At 47.8% G+C, this 16,281-nt stretch overlaps 7 protein-coding genes across 7 annotated transcripts; 3 read left to right on the forward strand and 4 right to left on the reverse strand.

The window, feature by feature from the left end:
- Window positions 1–11: 11 nt before the first annotated feature.
- Window positions 12–2,883, forward strand: N7469_006211 (uncharacterized protein; the record flags this gene model as incomplete). The annotated part of the gene is made up of 5 exons (XM_056645129.1): window positions 12–813; window positions 868–1,812; window positions 1,901–2,218; window positions 2,283–2,452; window positions 2,542–2,883. The coding sequence occupies 5 exons, from the start codon at window positions 12–14 to the stop codon at window positions 2,881–2,883; spliced, it is 2,577 nt and encodes an 858-aa protein (XP_056500367.1).
- Window positions 2,884–3,152: 269 nt separating this feature from the next.
- Window positions 3,153–4,187, reverse strand: N7469_006212 (acetolactate synthase regulatory subunit; the record flags this gene model as incomplete). Its single annotated transcript, XM_056645130.1, has 2 exons — window positions 3,153–3,330; window positions 3,394–4,187. 2 exons carry the CDS (start codon window positions 4,185–4,187, stop codon window positions 3,153–3,155), a joined length of 972 nt encoding a protein of 323 aa, XP_056500368.1.
- A 408-nt stretch (window positions 4,188–4,595) lies between these two features.
- On the forward strand, window positions 4,596–6,682 carry N7469_006213 (KH domain-containing protein; the record flags this gene model as incomplete). The annotated part of the gene is made up of 9 exons (XM_056645131.1): window positions 4,596–4,791; window positions 4,854–4,933; window positions 4,990–5,142; window positions 5,324–5,345; window positions 5,402–5,454; window positions 5,506–5,670; window positions 5,725–5,933; window positions 6,006–6,600; window positions 6,659–6,682. The coding sequence occupies 9 exons, from the start codon at window positions 4,596–4,598 to the stop codon at window positions 6,680–6,682; spliced, it is 1,497 nt and encodes a 498-aa protein (XP_056500369.1).
- Window positions 6,683–7,197: 515 nt separating this feature from the next.
- On the reverse strand, window positions 7,198–8,933 carry N7469_006214 (putative RecQ family helicase RecQ; the record flags this gene model as incomplete). Its single annotated transcript, XM_056645132.1, has 4 exons — window positions 7,198–8,523; window positions 8,575–8,609; window positions 8,673–8,791; window positions 8,851–8,933. The coding sequence occupies 4 exons, from the start codon at window positions 8,931–8,933 to the stop codon at window positions 7,198–7,200; spliced, it is 1,563 nt and encodes a 520-aa protein (XP_056500370.1).
- A 770-nt stretch (window positions 8,934–9,703) lies between these two features.
- N7469_006215 (uncharacterized protein) lies at window positions 9,704–10,174 on the forward strand (the record flags this gene model as incomplete). The annotated part of the gene is made up of 1 exon (XM_056645133.1): window positions 9,704–10,174. The coding sequence occupies one exon, from the start codon at window positions 9,704–9,706 to the stop codon at window positions 10,172–10,174; it is 471 nt and encodes a 156-aa protein (XP_056500371.1).
- Window positions 10,175–10,653: 479 nt separating this feature from the next.
- On the reverse strand, window positions 10,654–11,758 carry N7469_006216 (uncharacterized protein; the record flags this gene model as incomplete). Its single annotated transcript, XM_056645134.1, has 2 exons — window positions 10,654–11,155; window positions 11,217–11,758. 2 exons carry the CDS (start codon window positions 11,756–11,758, stop codon window positions 10,654–10,656), a joined length of 1,044 nt encoding a protein of 347 aa, XP_056500372.1.
- A 717-nt stretch (window positions 11,759–12,475) lies between these two features.
- N7469_006217 (uncharacterized protein) lies at window positions 12,476–15,651 on the reverse strand (the record flags this gene model as incomplete). Its single annotated transcript, XM_056645135.1, has 5 exons — window positions 12,476–13,011; window positions 13,070–14,613; window positions 14,666–15,018; window positions 15,074–15,185; window positions 15,242–15,651. 5 exons carry the CDS (start codon window positions 15,649–15,651, stop codon window positions 12,476–12,478), a joined length of 2,955 nt encoding a protein of 984 aa, XP_056500373.1.
- Window positions 15,652–16,281: the final 630 nt, after the last annotated feature.

Consider the following 16,281-nt stretch of genomic DNA (forward strand, 5'->3'; position numbering starts at 1 on the left):
TTCTCCCCCACATGGCCGACGAGGCGAGCAGGCCCTTGCTGGATGGGCAGGCCCGGTCCTCATCTCCTACCCCATCCCACCAGAGTGCCACTAGACCAGACCAGCCTCGCCGATCATTTGAACTCTCATCTGAATCTACACCGCTACTACATCGTCGCGACGATGATATCGTAGACTATGGGACGGAGCGACCCGCATCATCTGCTTCTCGACGATCTGCCTCGATTGAGGACAACGCTCGGAAACCCAGCCGAGTTCGATGGCCGACGATCATTTCTCTTGCTATATTGACCACTGGAGTCCTGGTGATTCTGGTCTTTGCCTTTGCTACACCGGCGGTGGTGAAGGAATATGCTCAGGACGCTGCTGTTTTTAAGCCCACCGCGTTATCGATAGAGTCGACAACTCCCGATGGCGTTCGAGCTCGAGTACAGGGTGACTTTGTGATGGATGCGAGTCGCGTGAAGAGCAAATCGATTCGAGGATTTGGTCGGTTCGCCACATGGATCGCCCGTGAGGTCGAAACCGGTGAGTCTGAAGTTGATGTGTATTTGCCGGAGTATGGCGATATTCTCGTTGGTACCGCGACAATGCCCTCCATCAAGGTGAATATTCGCAATGGGAATGAGAACCATATCGATTTCTTGACAGATTTGGTAGCTGGGGATGTTAAGGGTATACACTCGATTGCTATGGATTGGATAGAAGGTAGACTGGCTCGCCTGAGCGTCCGTGGCATAGCAACTCTGCATCTCACGACTGGTCTAATCTCCCTGGGAAAGCAAGTAATCACAGACACAGTTGTATTTGAAGGTAATTATAGCTCATTTAACAATATATAATTACCGTCAAACTAACGATTAGCAGAAAATGACTTCCCTGCGTTACCTGTTATAAGTCTTGAAAAGCTTAACGTGCATGACGCTGAAAAGGGTGCCATGGCTGTCGATGTCTCTTTGACCGCAAAACTTGACTCGCCAATTGGCATAACTATTCCACCTCTTGCATTCGAGGTGCTTGTTCCTAATTGCTCACCTGGTGACCCCCTCATTATGGTCGCCAATGCATCTACAGCGGAGGTGTTGGTCCGTACCAATGCGCCAACGGACGTTAATGCCTTGGGACTAATCAAGAAAATCCCTGATGAATTGACGTCAAGTTGCCCTGGTGAAAGAGATTCGCCGTTAGACTTACTGGTTTCGAACTTTATCCAAGGCCAGGAGACAACCATCTTTGTTCGCGGTGCGGACCCTCCACTACCTGAAACGCCAGACTGGATCGCAGATATTTTGCGTAGTGTCACTGTGCCACTACCTTTCACAGGACATGCTCTTGATGATATAGTGAAGAATTTCACCATGACGGACACGCACTTCTCTCTTCCTGATCCGTTCGCGGATCCCAAGACCCCGGCAGGACAACCATCGGTATCAGCCATCATGAAGGTTGTCATTGGATTGCCAAAGGAGATGAACTTCAAGGTGGAAGTACCGCGCGTTCGAGCCATAGCCAATGTGTACTACCAGGGTGATCAGCTTGGGGTCTTGGATATCAACGAGTGGCAAAATTCCAACTCTACCATGACAGAAGACGCGGATGGCTCGGCCGCGCTTCTGGTAGAGTTTGCTATCAAAGATGCTCCATTGGAGGTCACAGACAGCGGCGTTCTGTCCGAGGTTGTCCAGCAGCTGATATTTGGCGGCAATACAGTGATACTGCACGTTGCTGCCACCGTAGATACAAAAGTCTCAACTGGGTTGGGTCGCTTGACAGTGCGCGGCATCCCAGCCTCTGGAGATGTTCCTGTGAACAGTATGTTCTCGATGATTTCATAAACTTAGATACACTAGTATACTATAAATCTAAATCTGATCGATTTCTGTGGTTTACCCGATCTTAGCTCCTACCAGCAACCTTTTTGATCTCTTGAATCCTCATGTGGTCTCCTTGTCCTTAGCTGACACAGCTGAATCGTCGCTTTCGGCCAAAATTCAAATGAACTTTACAAATCCCACAGCGTACTCGGCAAGAATCCCCTTTGTCGACATTTTGATGCTATTCAATGGGACTGCCATTGCGCATATCACAGCCCGGAACATCGACATCAAACCAGGAAATAATACGAACATTCCAATTGAACTTCATTGGGCCCCATTTGAATTAGATGGTATTGATGGAGTAGAAGCTGGCCGAACCCTCGTATCTTCCTATATCTCAGGTGAGTATTGAAGAGAAGTCACTTCGAAGCTCATACTAGTACAGCATACTGACTTGACTTTTAGGATACAACACAACAGTCACCATTCAAACTCATAAAGGGACTATTCCTGCTCTTCCCAGTCTAGGCGAGGCATTGTCAGCTACCCCGATAAATATCTCGATTCCCCAACTATCAACGCCAGGATCACCTGAAGATGGCAAAGGAGGAACACACTTCATTCAAGATGCAACTGTAAGGAAATTTCCCTTCCTAATATTATATATCCCACCTCCAGATCCCTATACAAATAAAGATTTGCTGTTAATACCAATTATTTACAGCTTCATCTTTGGTCATCAACGGCTGACTTCACCCTCTTCTCGCCATTAAACCAAACAAGCCTCACAATAACCTCAATAGAGGCTACGGCATTTTATGAGGAAGACGAACCCCTTGGCAGGATAAGACATTATAAGCATTTTGACGTCCCACCCGGTATTTCTCAAACACCTCGTATACCAGTTGATCTGGTACTTGGTGGTGTTGGATACGACGCTCTACGCAAGGCACTTGGGCAATCACTTGAAATGGATACAGTGGCTAAGATTGGAATACAAGTTCTGCATTACACTGATATCGTACTTTATCGGGGCAAGGGGATTACGGCGAATATTAGGATATGAGGATATTAAAGTAATGTGCAAGTAAACTAAAGCTGTATATTTCTCCAAGCAATGACATTTCAATAATTATTTACTATAGATACGAAAGTACTGCTACTGCTACTAAGAAAAGTACGAGTAAAATGCCAAGATATTGTTTTACATGCAATGGGCGAATCCCAAATATTAAAGCATAGAACCGAAACCCAAAACTGGAAGCAGTGCGCGGCAAATAAACCAAATCATATTGGGTATGTATATTTTTCAATGAAAAGCTCGTGGCTGGCTTTTTAACCAGGGGGCAGGGTGCTGGCGTCGACAACGTCGGCAGCCTCCTTCTTAAGCTCCTCGGTCTGCTCGGACAGAGGAGAACGGGGCAGAGCCATGAGACCGGTACGGGTGGACTCCAGAATACCGAAAGGACCGATGAGTTTGAGGAAGGAGTCGATACGGTTAGGCTTAGCGGAGCTAGTGGGAGATATGTCAGTAAGGAATGTATGGTGGACACGCTGGGAACGTATGAGGACTTACAGCTCAACAATGCAGTTGTTGGTGCTAATATCCAGGACCTTACCACCGAACTGGTGAGTCAGGCGGGTGATAGCATCCAAGTGCTCGTGCTTGTGACGCAGAGCCTGGCTGTGAGGCAGGTTGCGGGGGTGGTACTCGATCTGTTCAATGGACTGACCACTGTGCTTCTTGTCCAAAGTCTCGGTGGGAGTGGTGATCTCACGGTGATGCTGGAGAAGCTCCTCGAAGAACTCAGGACCCAGGATGGAGACCTTGGCGAGGAGCAGCTCGCGCTGGACCAGGGCGGAGTCGGTGTAATCCAGAACAGCCCAGACGGGAACAAGATCATCCAGTTGGCGGCGAGCCTGCTCAACCACACCGTCCTGACCCTTCAGCACGATTGTCATGCGGGAGAGATCCTCAACCTCAGTGTTGCACACAACCAAGCTGTCAATGTTGAAGCCACGGGCGGCCAGAATTCCGGACACTCGGGACAACACACCGGGCTCGTTCTGAACCAGACAGTTCAGGATGTGACGCTTTGGGGGGTTGGTGGGAGGCACGGGAGTCTCGTACAGAATGCTCGAGACAGCAGTAGGGGCATCCCATTGAGGCGCCGCATCGGAAACCGGCAGAGGTAGGGGAGAACGGCGGTGCAATGCCTTGTAGGCCAACGCTGAGGTCGAGCTAGAGGAAGACCGGATGGAATTGAATCGGGGTAGAGCCGCAGCGGTACGAGACCGACCAGCAGCAGCAAATGCCGACGATAGCAGCGACGCTGACGCCGCCAGCGTCGAAGAGCGCCTGAGTGCCATAGCTAATTGACGAGTGAAAGAAGATGTGCGATGAATCACTCCAGACTTTCTCCGGACTCTTTTTGCTCTTCCGACCTCGGCGAGGCTGACTCACCAACACGCTAGTCCGGAGATGGATTAGCTTTATGCAAGTCCACGTGACCTGGTGATTTTTGGCGCGATTCTCGAATATCAAATGCTCTTTTTGGGGAAGCCAACGCCTTCGTCCTTTGTTGCTCGCACATACTCTGTTGCATTTGTCTGGTGGTCGAGGGAAATTTTTAGACCTTCCACCGACTTGTTGCGACATTGACGATCTTTCTTTTTTGGAAGTTCGACCCCCTTTCGCAAATCATCTAGACCTTCCTTTCAAAAAGATTCTCTTGTCTCCGATCCCTCTCTACGATCTAACTTCACGGTCTATTCATCATGGCCGACGAAGAGCGCCGAACAAAGCGATCTCGCTTCGACCAAACTGAACCCGAGCCCCGTCGTTCCCGATTCGATCGTCGTTCGCGATCTCCATCTGCTAGACAATCGGAGTCTACCCGCACTCGTAGCCCGCTGAGTCGCGAACCTAATAGTCCTGCAGCGAAGACTCCTACCGATCCTGCAGCGGCAGCAGGTACGTCTGGCATGTATCCAATATGGTCCAATGAAGTTTACTAACCAAAATTGTTTTACTAGCTGCGGCCGCGGCCAAGATCAATGCCCAGCTTCAAGCCAAAAAGGGCATCCAACATGTCGATGTTCCCCCAATTCGCTCGGTAAATAAAACTTGGTCGTCGGGTTCTATGCTGCTGTACTGACAGACATTCCACAGACTGATAGCCCCGGTGGAGGGTCAGAGGATCCAAATAATGCGGAAGGGAAGCCACGCGAAGCCTACGTTACGGATGGAGACTTTATCAAGGATCTCGAGATCAACGATCTGCGCAACCGCTATACCTTGACGAAAGGTTCCACCCAAAAATTGGTAATTAATCCTGTCGTAGTTTGCTGACCTACAAATCCTTCTTGCGGTCTCATTCATTATTCCCCGTTTTTTCTGCTCCCATACTTGTGTCTGGCTGGATGAAGCTTACCCAATCCTCTAAATGCATAGCATCTCACAAACCCTCTGTTGCATCTGCTGACCTGCGCTGCGTGACTTATAGATCAAAGATGAAACTGGCGCCGGTACGCCCTCTTTCTGTTTATTTGACAAAAAGGATAATGACTTACTTTTTTATAAGATGTCACGACTCGCGGAAGCTATTTCCCAGACAAGAGCATGGCAACAGCTGCCGTAAGTATTCATCGACATCTCGTTCTAGTATATTGCTGACCGCAGTTGCAGAACCCTCCTCTATACCTTCACATAACGAGCACTACTAAAGAGGGCCTCGATAAGGCCGTCGAACTGATTGATGATCTAATGAAGAAGGAACTTCCAAATCTAGTCGATGAGCGCCGGTTCCGTCGGCGTGAACCCGAACAGGTTGAACGCGATGAGTATGGCCGTGTATGAAAGTCCAATTCCGATCATTAGAGGAAACCCAACTGACCCATTCTACAGCGGAAATGGCCCGACGAGCGCATCCCAATTGACTTGGAGCCCATTCCTGGATTCAATCTGCGTGCCCAGGTTGTGGGCCAAGGTGGTGCGTATGTCAAGCATATCCAACAAAAGACCAGCTGCCGTGTTCAGATAAAGGGCCGTGGCTCTGGATTCATCGAATCTAGCACTGGGCAAGAAAGTGACGAGCCCATGTTCTTGCATGTTGCGTGAGTTCCAATGATTCATTCCATTTCGATCTTTCTCGAAACGATGAGACCATTAACTAACTCCCATCAAAGTGGTCCCAATCCCAATGACGTCCAAGAAGCAAAGTCTCTGTGCGAGGATCTCCTTGCCAATGTGCGCGAGGAATACCAACGCCACAAGGACAATCCCCCTCCTCCTCGGCATAACTACGGTGAACGCGGTTACGGCCGAGGAGGTGGTGATCGATACCACGGCGATCGCTATCAAAGTGACCGTTACCAAGGTGGCGGCGGCGGCGGCGGTGGTGGTGGCCGATATGGCGGTTATGATAACCGTCACCAGCACTCCAACTCCCCTGCCGCCTCTGGAGCCACTGATAGCCCGGCCGGACAGAACGCTGCTGGATCTAGTGCTGCTTCGAACGGCATGGCCGACTACAACGCACAGTATGCACAATATGCGCAGTACTACGGAGCTGACCCTTATGCCGCCTACGGTGGTTACCAAAACTATGTTGCCTACTACCAATATTACCAGGCAGCTGCCGCTCAACAGCAGCAACAGCAACAGCAGGCTTCGGAGAGTGCTGCACCTCCACCTCCTCCAGCCAGCGAGGCACCTCCTCCACCTCCACCCGGTTCTGGATCCCCGCCTCCACCCCCTGGTGGTGGCAGTAGCTACAGCGCGGTATGTCTTTTGAATGAGTTCAATCTTCTATGTGACACAATGCTAATTCAAATTGCAGATCCCTCCTCCACCCGGTCTCTAACCTGCTGACGCCGGCTCCAATGGGTTCGGTTTGAAACTGACCAACATATAAAGCAAAAAGAGTTTGTGATTTCTGACAGTCAAAAGTGAGGAAAGGCTAAGCGAATTTGATTTTTCTGTGCAATTTTTGTGGGATGTGATATTCTGCTAAATAGGAGTTATACTACGCCCGCGTAAATGTTTTCAATGCTTCCCTGCTTCTAGCAGCCTAATCACAGTTCTTACAATTCCATGTTGATACGAATGCTTATCTGTCGACCAGAGCCCCATTTTAAAAGAGATGCTTCTGCAGCTAACTAGTCTTTCGGGTTTGACTACATCTAATAACTTGATCTTTACGAACAGTGCAATAATCACATCTGACAGGTACCTTTCATTACCTATAGTAACCCCTGGAACAATAACAACCAGAAAAAAAAACCTTTGATTCAATGTGATAGAAAGACATGAAATTGCCATGATCATGCTACTGCTATACCCAGAGAAGTTTAAGTGACATTCATGGCTCCTTTGAGATCATTCGTAACCTTCGTACATCACTTCCATCCTGTAATCAGGCGCCATTTTCCTCTTTCTTTTGGCCAATCCACCACGACCCTCCTTGCAAAAATCACAAGCAAAATCACAAGGCGATGAGCCAATTCCCCCACGCAACTCCATCATCGCCTGTGAAGAGGGCGGTTGCTGTGACCCCATTTCCTCCAATTCAAAATCACCAAATAAATCCTTGATCATATCATGCCGGCACTTGGAGATGCTATCACAATAGCGAATGACTTTCTGGAAACTCTCCAACCGAGCAGTCTGATTCCTCAATAAGCTATCGATGTATTGTCGCGGACCCCCGCGATTCTTCACGTTCTCCGCGTCTCGACTAAGACGATCATGAATTCGATCTCGTTCCTGCGTATTGTAGTATACAAGTGAAGCGGCAGCTCGACCATCTCGTCCTGCACGGCCGGATTCCTGGACAAATCCCTCGAAGCTACGAGGAGGCGTCCAGTGTACCACAAACCGGACGTGCGGGTTATCAATACCCATTCCAAATGCGTTTGTGGCGACAATTATTGAAAATACCGGTGAAGGTCCTCCATCCCTAGACCGCTCACTTGGCTGGGATGAGGTCCACATTGCTTGAATTCTAGTTCGTTCTTGGGGGGCTAGTCCTGCATGGTAAGCAACAGCAGATATGCTACTTTGTCTCGAAAGCTCATTGGCCAATTGCTCTGCCATAGCACGAAGTCCCACGTAGATAATGCCCGATATTGGCGGCAATCTGGCCGCGGCTTCGGCGCCAACCCGTGTGGCACGACGTGTTTGAATGGCCTTAAGCCACATGAGAAGATTGTGGAGTTGTGAAAGGCCATCATCCTCCGAAGCATTCTCAAGATACCGGACTTCATAGTGGATGTTTGGACGGGCAGACGGCGTATTGAAAAGCCGAAGTGTTGTAGTGTCAAGACCTAGAATGTTGATTATATCTGAACGAACGCGGGGTGTGGCCGTGGCAGTGAGAGCTGTAATTGGTACAGCCGGATTTGTTAGATTTTTTCTAAGCCATCCCAGTTCCTGGTATGCAGGGCGAAAATCATGACCCCATTCACTGATACAATGGGCCTCGTCAATGGCAATTCGATTTAGTTGCTCCTGCTGGTGGACAATCTGAAGATTCCGACGGAAGCTATCAGTTTGGCAAAGCTCGGGTGTCACATAAAGCAGGCGAGTACGAGGATGACCAGAGAGCATGTCATCCAATATCAGACGTCTTTCAGCTAGCGGCGTGTTGGAGTTTATTGTTGAGACAGCCACGCCAATTGCCTGCAGAGAATTGACTTGATCCATCTGTCCCTCGTTAACAAATTGACCTAACCTAACTCAAGTCACTCGACTTACCATTAGAGCAAGAAGAGGGCAGATGACGATAGTCACTATCCAACTAGCGTAAGCACAGAACCAAAATTAACCGCATATAAATTACTGGTTCGACATACATCCAGTGTCCATGACAGCAGGAAGTTGAAAACACAAGCTTTTCCCAAAAGACGTTGAAGCCTGAAGAAAGACATCGTGACCTTCAACAGCAGCAGAAACTACTTCCCTTTGAAGAGGTCTATAACATAATTAGTAGCTAGTCAACCTGACTCGCGTCAAAGATCTTTCTCCACTGACCGAAACGATTTTTTTCGAAAGAAACGGTGCAGGTAAAATTCAAGATCCGGTTTCTTCTTCGGGAGTCCCCTCCTTTGATCCATTTGGCAGCATTTCAAATGGAATTGACCAGCAACATTGGCGTTGAAGAGTTCTGTTGCTTGCGTTTGACAATCGCGTCGGCCCGCGTAGACACGTGGTCACGTGGGGTCACTCATATTTCCCTTTTGGGACAGTCTTATACATCAGCAGCGACATGTATAAAAAGCAATAATGGAGCTCGTCGTATGCGTCGGATCAGGAGTTAATATGGGTCGGTTTCTGGTTGAGGTTTTTGGTCGAAATTCAATAGCATAATCGATCCAGTCAGGGCACGGCATGGATATTCACATAGAGTACATAAAGACAATCGGCAAAAGCTCGGGGCCACTTACAATCAAAATTTTATTGTCGTTTGAAGGATGAGAATCCTCTTTGAAGTTAATTTTGTTGAATCATTGGAAACACGTACAAGAATAACCATTCAGTATTAGTTAGTTCTCTCCCATGCTCAAAAATGGGACAAAGGGGTGGACCGTCGCATGTTTCAGGCCACTCCTTTATTCAACTAAGCAGGCTTACACGACATTGTTTTTGACAACTAGTAGGTCGACCAGTAGTTGAGCCTAAAAATACTACACGTGAGAACAATGGGCATATCAAGGAGTAATTTGAACCATGGTAGCGTCTTACAATATGAAGAACTTCGGCTTTGTTAAGCTAGGGCTTGAAGATATTTACTTGCCATGTCCCACTAGAGTTCTTCCATCAGAACTCTTACAGCCCCATGCTTTCTTCCAAGTAATCTAAAATCTTATATGCTTATATTATCAACATGCTTCAAGCTGATATGTCCAAATACGACATATATGTCGCATTTCTAAAACCAAAGCCCATCCTTTTCGGTGAAAATGGCATCCACTGGGCCATCATGATTGCCCATCCAGGATTAGAATACGGCACAATGTACCATATTACTCGAGGACGAAGACGAGGAGAACTTTCTCAATATGAACGCCATGTTCGATCATTCAGACCACTTGAAAGTGAGGAAATACTGGAGAAGAGACATATATCCATTATGGATTCAACAGATATTGACAGTTTCAATACTATACTGGCTGCGGTACCTTTGCGGGATGTACACAGTTGGAGTCTTAAGAGTCGCGATTCGATGACTTCAACTTATGGTTATCATTCTGAGCAATGGACGATTGAGGCTGTGATGGCTCTAGAAGATTGGAATATGGTGCCTCATGGGACTTGTATATTTGTTGAGCCGAATTCACCGTCCGTCGATAATTAGAGTGATAATTAATGCTTACAATGGTCCATCATTGCTCTCTTTAGAAACTTTCAAAATTCAGGAGAATCATCGTGGATCCGAGTCCAAGTATTTCAAACTACTACTTATAGTCCAGATAAGAAACTAGAATACTGTGAGTTATCACAGCTTCATTGTTTATAGAGCTTGAAGTACTCTTGAATAGTATTCAAGTCGGATAGTTATCAATACATTGTTTCTGTTATTGCAGCTCAAACCTCTAGATATCCTAGCTACTATAGGCCAATTCACTGACACAAATGGACGTTCAAGTTCAAGATTTGTTGCTTACTATTTTCTAGCAGTACTTATAATATGATAATATGCGCCTCCTGGGTCTTGAAAGTGTGATTTTTCATGGGATTGTGATATTGAGATGGCTTTAAGGTCTGAACAACGGTACTACCGTTTATACGAAGCCTGAATGTATTCACAGTGCAATGCCAATCGCAAAATATGTGCTATTGTGTAATCTTCATCTCCTTCAAAGGTATTTCACTTGAACCTGATGATCCCTGTATTTGTTGAGCCCGAGCGATATGTTCATTATGAGATGCACCCAGACTTTCAAGATGTCGAACATGGCCCTCGCTAGGTTCGCGATCGGATGATCGAGAATTCGAAGGTGGAGTTTGCTGGGTTGACAAAGAGGTAGTACCAGTACTAGCATTCAAACTGGCACTTTCAACATCTTGTTGACTGCTGCTCACGAACTTGACCAGGCGGCCGAGAATGGCGAATTCAAGTTTCAGCTTTACTGAATAGAATACGCCTTTGAGTGTAGTCTCGAGGATTAGCAGAGAGGCGTATTCTATTGACAGTAATGCTATATCCATTATGATGATAGCGATATTGATGAAGACGAGCAAGTACATGAGTTGACGTTTCTTTTTCCGGAAAGACCCTTGGAGAAGTTTCACAGTCGCAATGATATAGATTAGTGATAAGATGGTCTCTTGAACGCTAAAGTCAAGTTAGTATCCAATTCAGAGCTCTAGAGCATCACAAAAGAGCAGAGACTTACAAAAAGCCCGTCATTTGAAACTTCTCCACCACATTATACGCCCTGACAAAATTGTGCGTGTCAAGATCACCGAATGAGCCAAAAGTCACAACGGTAGTAGGTATATGAAGGATAATAGCATCGATAATGATCATCCATTTGGTATAGAACAGAATCCTTCCTCCATTTTCACCGGTAACGACTAAGTGAAGTCTAGACCACAGGACAACACTTTGCCCCGTAACCATCACATACCATCCGATAGTCAACAACGACAAAGATACCCACTTTGCTTTCCCGGTCAAAGTTCCGAAGAACTTAAAAGCATAGCCCAGTGAATAAGGAAATAAACTGAGACTTGATGCTAGAAGACTCCAGAAATAAACGGTTGCATAGCGCGAAAATTTCGAAAAGATCAATATCAATAGCTCAAGGCCATTGTACATGGATAACCCAGCACAGAGAATGACGGTCGCTTTTAAAGCTAGACTATTGCCGGTATAGCTTCCTGTGACACCAGGTGCAGCAGTGGGAACTGAGTCCGAAGAAGCCAGTGAGGCCATCGAATCGTAGATGCATGGCTAAGACGGCATATATACTCTATGCGAAAGAGTAGTTCGAGATATGTGAACTTCAAAGCTTCAAGAGTCGTCGCATATGTCGATGGTAGCTTATAACCCTTGAGACGGGGTGGCGATTCCAGGGAATACGCAATGGCTACTCATCATGCAGCACGGTCTAATAAATGAGGAAATGTAAATTATTTCCGTCGTGAAAGTTCCGCCACAAAAAGCCTCCTTCATCAGGTGATTCACTTGCAAAAGGATGGTTCGGATTTCCAGATCCGGCAATCTTCTTACTTTAATTGGAAGCCATCTCAATTTAAGTTGGACCTTTCGAAGGTTAACGGGAAAGCCATTTGCCGAGATATTGGAAGGTCCATTGTCTACGAGTCCACAAGTGCTTGTGTTTGTCTGAAGAGTACTAGGGTAGTAATCTTAACTGATATAATGGTCATGCTAAAGACTGTATGGGTATTTATTCCGAAAATATCAAACTACCACCTCATAGATAATAAAAATATTCAATCATTCCGCTAAGTCAAAAGATTCTTCTATGAACTTCTCGGTCCAAGAAGACAAAACTTATCTATGGTATCAAGGGTGAACTTGTCAATTCATGATCATGAGATTTGCCATATGGCGACGTGGTGAGCCCACGGGGTATGTAGTAGGACCAAGCACGCTCGAACAAAGGAATGCTCGATGTGCTTGAGCATTTCAACGTCGCGTGAAAAACGGCGTTTGGGTAGGCATGGACAAAAGCGAATCTGCGCGCTGAAAAACATCCCCCTCGAAGAATTTGTCACTGTATGCACTTGCCGGCGTTGATGGCACGGTGGCTTGAGCCGCTGGGCCCAAAGCCGCGCTGAGAGGGGTGGCAGGGACGGTTATCGATTGAGGGGACATGCCAGCATTGATTTGGTAGATGTTAGGGTGCGGAGCAAGGGCAGATGTTGAGACGGATGCCTGGTGTTGGGATTGTGGTGTTTGTAGTGGAGGGCCATATAGATTGCCTCCGCCATTTAATGGAGCCATATCAGCGAGATAGGACCAGGGCGATGCTTCGATGAGACGGCCAGCCTCGCGACTGGCTTTTTGTACTGGCCGCAGGATGATGATAATATCTCCTGGGAGAAGCTGCATGCTGCGCACCTCACGCATATCCGTGACAAGGTCTACAAATGATTGCATGAAAGTCTTGCACAACTGCCAGAATTCCCGCTGGTTTCGGAGACCACCGCCTGGTTCCTTCACTTTCATGCTAGAGAGACGCCCCCCCCAGTGCTTCGGATACTTCCAAACAGAACCGACATCGACGGATGAGATTGTTCCAGAGAATTTGAATTCCTTCCGACTCGCGTGACTGCTTCGCCACTTCCAGGCACCTGGAAAATTGGCGGCTTGCTAATGGAAGCGCTTGGAGGGCATTTGTGTAGGCAGAAGTAAGTTGATGGAAAATCCTCTCAAAGATACGCTCTTCTTCAAATTCATCCAATCCAGTGAGGGGATTGATTCGGGGTGCTGCTGAGACAGGTATAGGCGGGAAAGCCTCACCGGAGCGAGGCGTTGCTAATGAGGTCGGAACGGAAGTGTTGATCATATTGGACCGGCTACTAGACCGACTGCGAGGGAAGGCTGTAGATAAAGGAGGGGTAGCAAAGCCAGGCGATCCAGTCGCTGTCTGGCTTGATGCTGTCAGTGGTAGAGGAGGACCGAGAGGAAGCTGGGGGTGGCGTATCGTTGTATCACTTCGCAACCGACGAGTTGGCGCAGACGAGTCTCTCGTAGGCGTGACAAGCGGTCGTTGAAATCGATCAGCAGGAGCTGGGCCTTTCAATGGCTCAAAGATGGCTGGCTTTGGTACAGAAGGCTCTTTTTGAACCGACTGGAGTGGAACACTGAGACTAGCACACGCATTCCGCAGCTCTACTAAGCTGCCATATACCATCAACATCAATGAACGCACATAGCGAGAGTCGCCATTAGAAACAATCTTTGCAGCACTGTTGCGCAGCTGCGTGCCAACGTGCGTATAGGCTGCAATGCAGGTCTCACACTCCCGTTTGACGGCTTCATTGACAAGTCGACTAGAGTCGGGGTCATCACGTAATGTTGTTTCTGCGTTTTCGAGAGCTTCGTTGAGGCGATCCACATGCGTGGAAGCATTGTAAAAGACAAGCTCCAGACTATGACGTCGGGTATCATCTTGTCGAATGACATTGATAAGTGTAGAAACGTGAGAATGGATCTGAACAAATGCGAACAGAATGCCCTTAGCACTCTCAACGATCGGTTCATCTGATCCTCGTTCACCTTTATGTTCAGGGAGACTCGACATGCGGTTGACCCAACCGTCCCGCGCTCGGCGACGCTCTCGTGGGCTGCTCGGGCTCGAAGAGCTACTGCCGCTGACAGGGACTTGCGCCGTTGGACGCGCTCGAAGCACCGACCCGTGACTGAGACCTCGCAAATGACTATTACGGTAGGGCCTTGTTTCATCCAGGGTACCCAAGTCAGTGTTTTTGCGAGTGATGACGCCCATGCGTTTACTGCGAGCGGCAAAAGATGCCTGAATTATGCCCTCACTGTTGCTGCGATTACGTTCGTTGACTGCATGAGGATTTATTCCGGGGCGATTGTAGCCAGTGATATGATAATTACCGGCTTGATCAATGTATGGCTGGCCGGATGCCATCCGATAGTGGGATTTGATTGGGATGGGTGGAGGGCGTGATATTGATGGGGATCGTGAAGACGGTGCCGACGATCCATCACCAGTGCTAGGAATGACAGGGAACCGACTGCTCAATTTGCGTTTTGGAGGAATAGGCTTGGGTGTCTCAAATACTCCCTCGCTGCGAAAAATTCATTTAGCATCATGTATTCACCGGTAAAGAAAGTACATACCTTGAATCAGCCCCCAGATCTGGCTCGGGTGTGGTCGCCGCTTGGCGACTCTTAAGGAATCTTTTGAGCTCAGCAGTGACCGCAACTTCTTTTTCATTGTCTGTCATCCCAGAAGGTGCCATGTCGGTCTCTGATCCTTCGAGGACTCGTCGTAGTGGATAGCGCAGGGGATTCCCTGCTATCTTAAGGATTTGAAGTTTATTCATATCGGAGAGTCCAACTGGCAGGTCATCCAAGCGATTTTGCATGACCGAGAGAACGCGCAGGGACTTTAGCTTATTGATCTCATCGGGCAAAGCATTGATTTTGTTTCGGCTCAAATCAAGAATTTCTAACAACGGCAACTTGTATACCTGGGGTGTGTGTTAGCAGAAAGCTAAATAAAGTGGAAACATTCCCGGTACTTACGCCTTTTGGAAATTCGCGAAAATTATTGGCTCTGATATTGAGGTACCGCAGATGAGAACACTCGGCAAAGCGATATGGGATGTGGAATAGGTGATTATTTGAAAGCGACAGTCTTTTGGGTACGATCATTAGCTTCGGCATTGGATGGCAAGTAAGTCAATGACATACCTTTCCACCTCATCTTTGATGATATCCACGACAGGCTCTGGTATTCTGATAATACGCGAGTGTCCCAGATCAATGGTCAGCTTCGGTTTGACCACGTCTGTAACGGCCTCACTTCCTGCCAAAGAACGTTTGGTATCTTGAATTCCGCTTTCCACTGCGCGCTTGGCGAGTTCAATTGTCTCCTCTGGTGTGAGCAGCTTCGGTCCAGAGCCTTGCCTGCCACTACCACTCGAGTTATCACCCATTGCTGTGCCTGGCCGGGACTCTTCACCTTCGGAGCGTGAGCCATCATTATAAGATAACGGAGGTGGCACAAGAGAGTCCATAGATGTCTTCCTTTCACCTTCTCCGTCGTCCATCTCGCCACGGTAAGGGCGTAGACCTCGAACAGTATCTTCTGGTCGAGTCATTGTCGAAAGCATGACCAGCCTCGGGTTGGGTACAGCAGATCAAGCTAGAGCCGAGTCGATTCCCGGTGAATAATATGGTGCTGTCAAAAGTTTGAATAGTCTTCACCGGCTATCTCGGACTTTACTCAGTACAGAGAAAAAAGCACAGTGAAGCCTACCATTCTTTACAGGCTCCAAACCCCGGCGGCCGTCACGGATACTTTTGAGGCTCAACTGTCAGACAGGGATCCACGTCAAATCGTATGCGAAATTGAAAGAGTCTTCGAGCGCTGGTAACAGGGATCTAGAGATGCTCGTCCGAAAGATTGCAGGAGTTCGTATTCGGGACAAAAAATCGTTCAGGTGAAACTGGGGTGGAAACGACGTAACAAAAGTTCGGGCTAGTGGAAATGCGCCGGTGGCAATAATTCCTGAGGCCAGCCCCAGAAATGCGACCGAGTGAAGGCAGATTGTCAGGAAGCAGAGAGCAAATAAGTTATTGTGTGTACAGGTTGGAAGTTGAAGATGTCAGCATTTGAAGGAGGAAAGAAGCCAAAAGGGACGACGTTGGAGTGGCTGGAAGTGTTGTGATTGGACGGAGCTTTCATCAACCGTTTCTCCGCGTGTTTCGTGTTTCACAGGGATGACTCC

This window comes from Penicillium citrinum (genome assembly GCF_028827155.1).
Source record: "Penicillium citrinum strain IBT 23319 chromosome Unknown utg000005l:1.0-1900146.0:1.0-1900348.0, whole genome shotgun sequence".
Taxonomy (NCBI): domain Eukaryota; kingdom Fungi; phylum Ascomycota; class Eurotiomycetes; order Eurotiales; family Aspergillaceae; genus Penicillium; species Penicillium citrinum.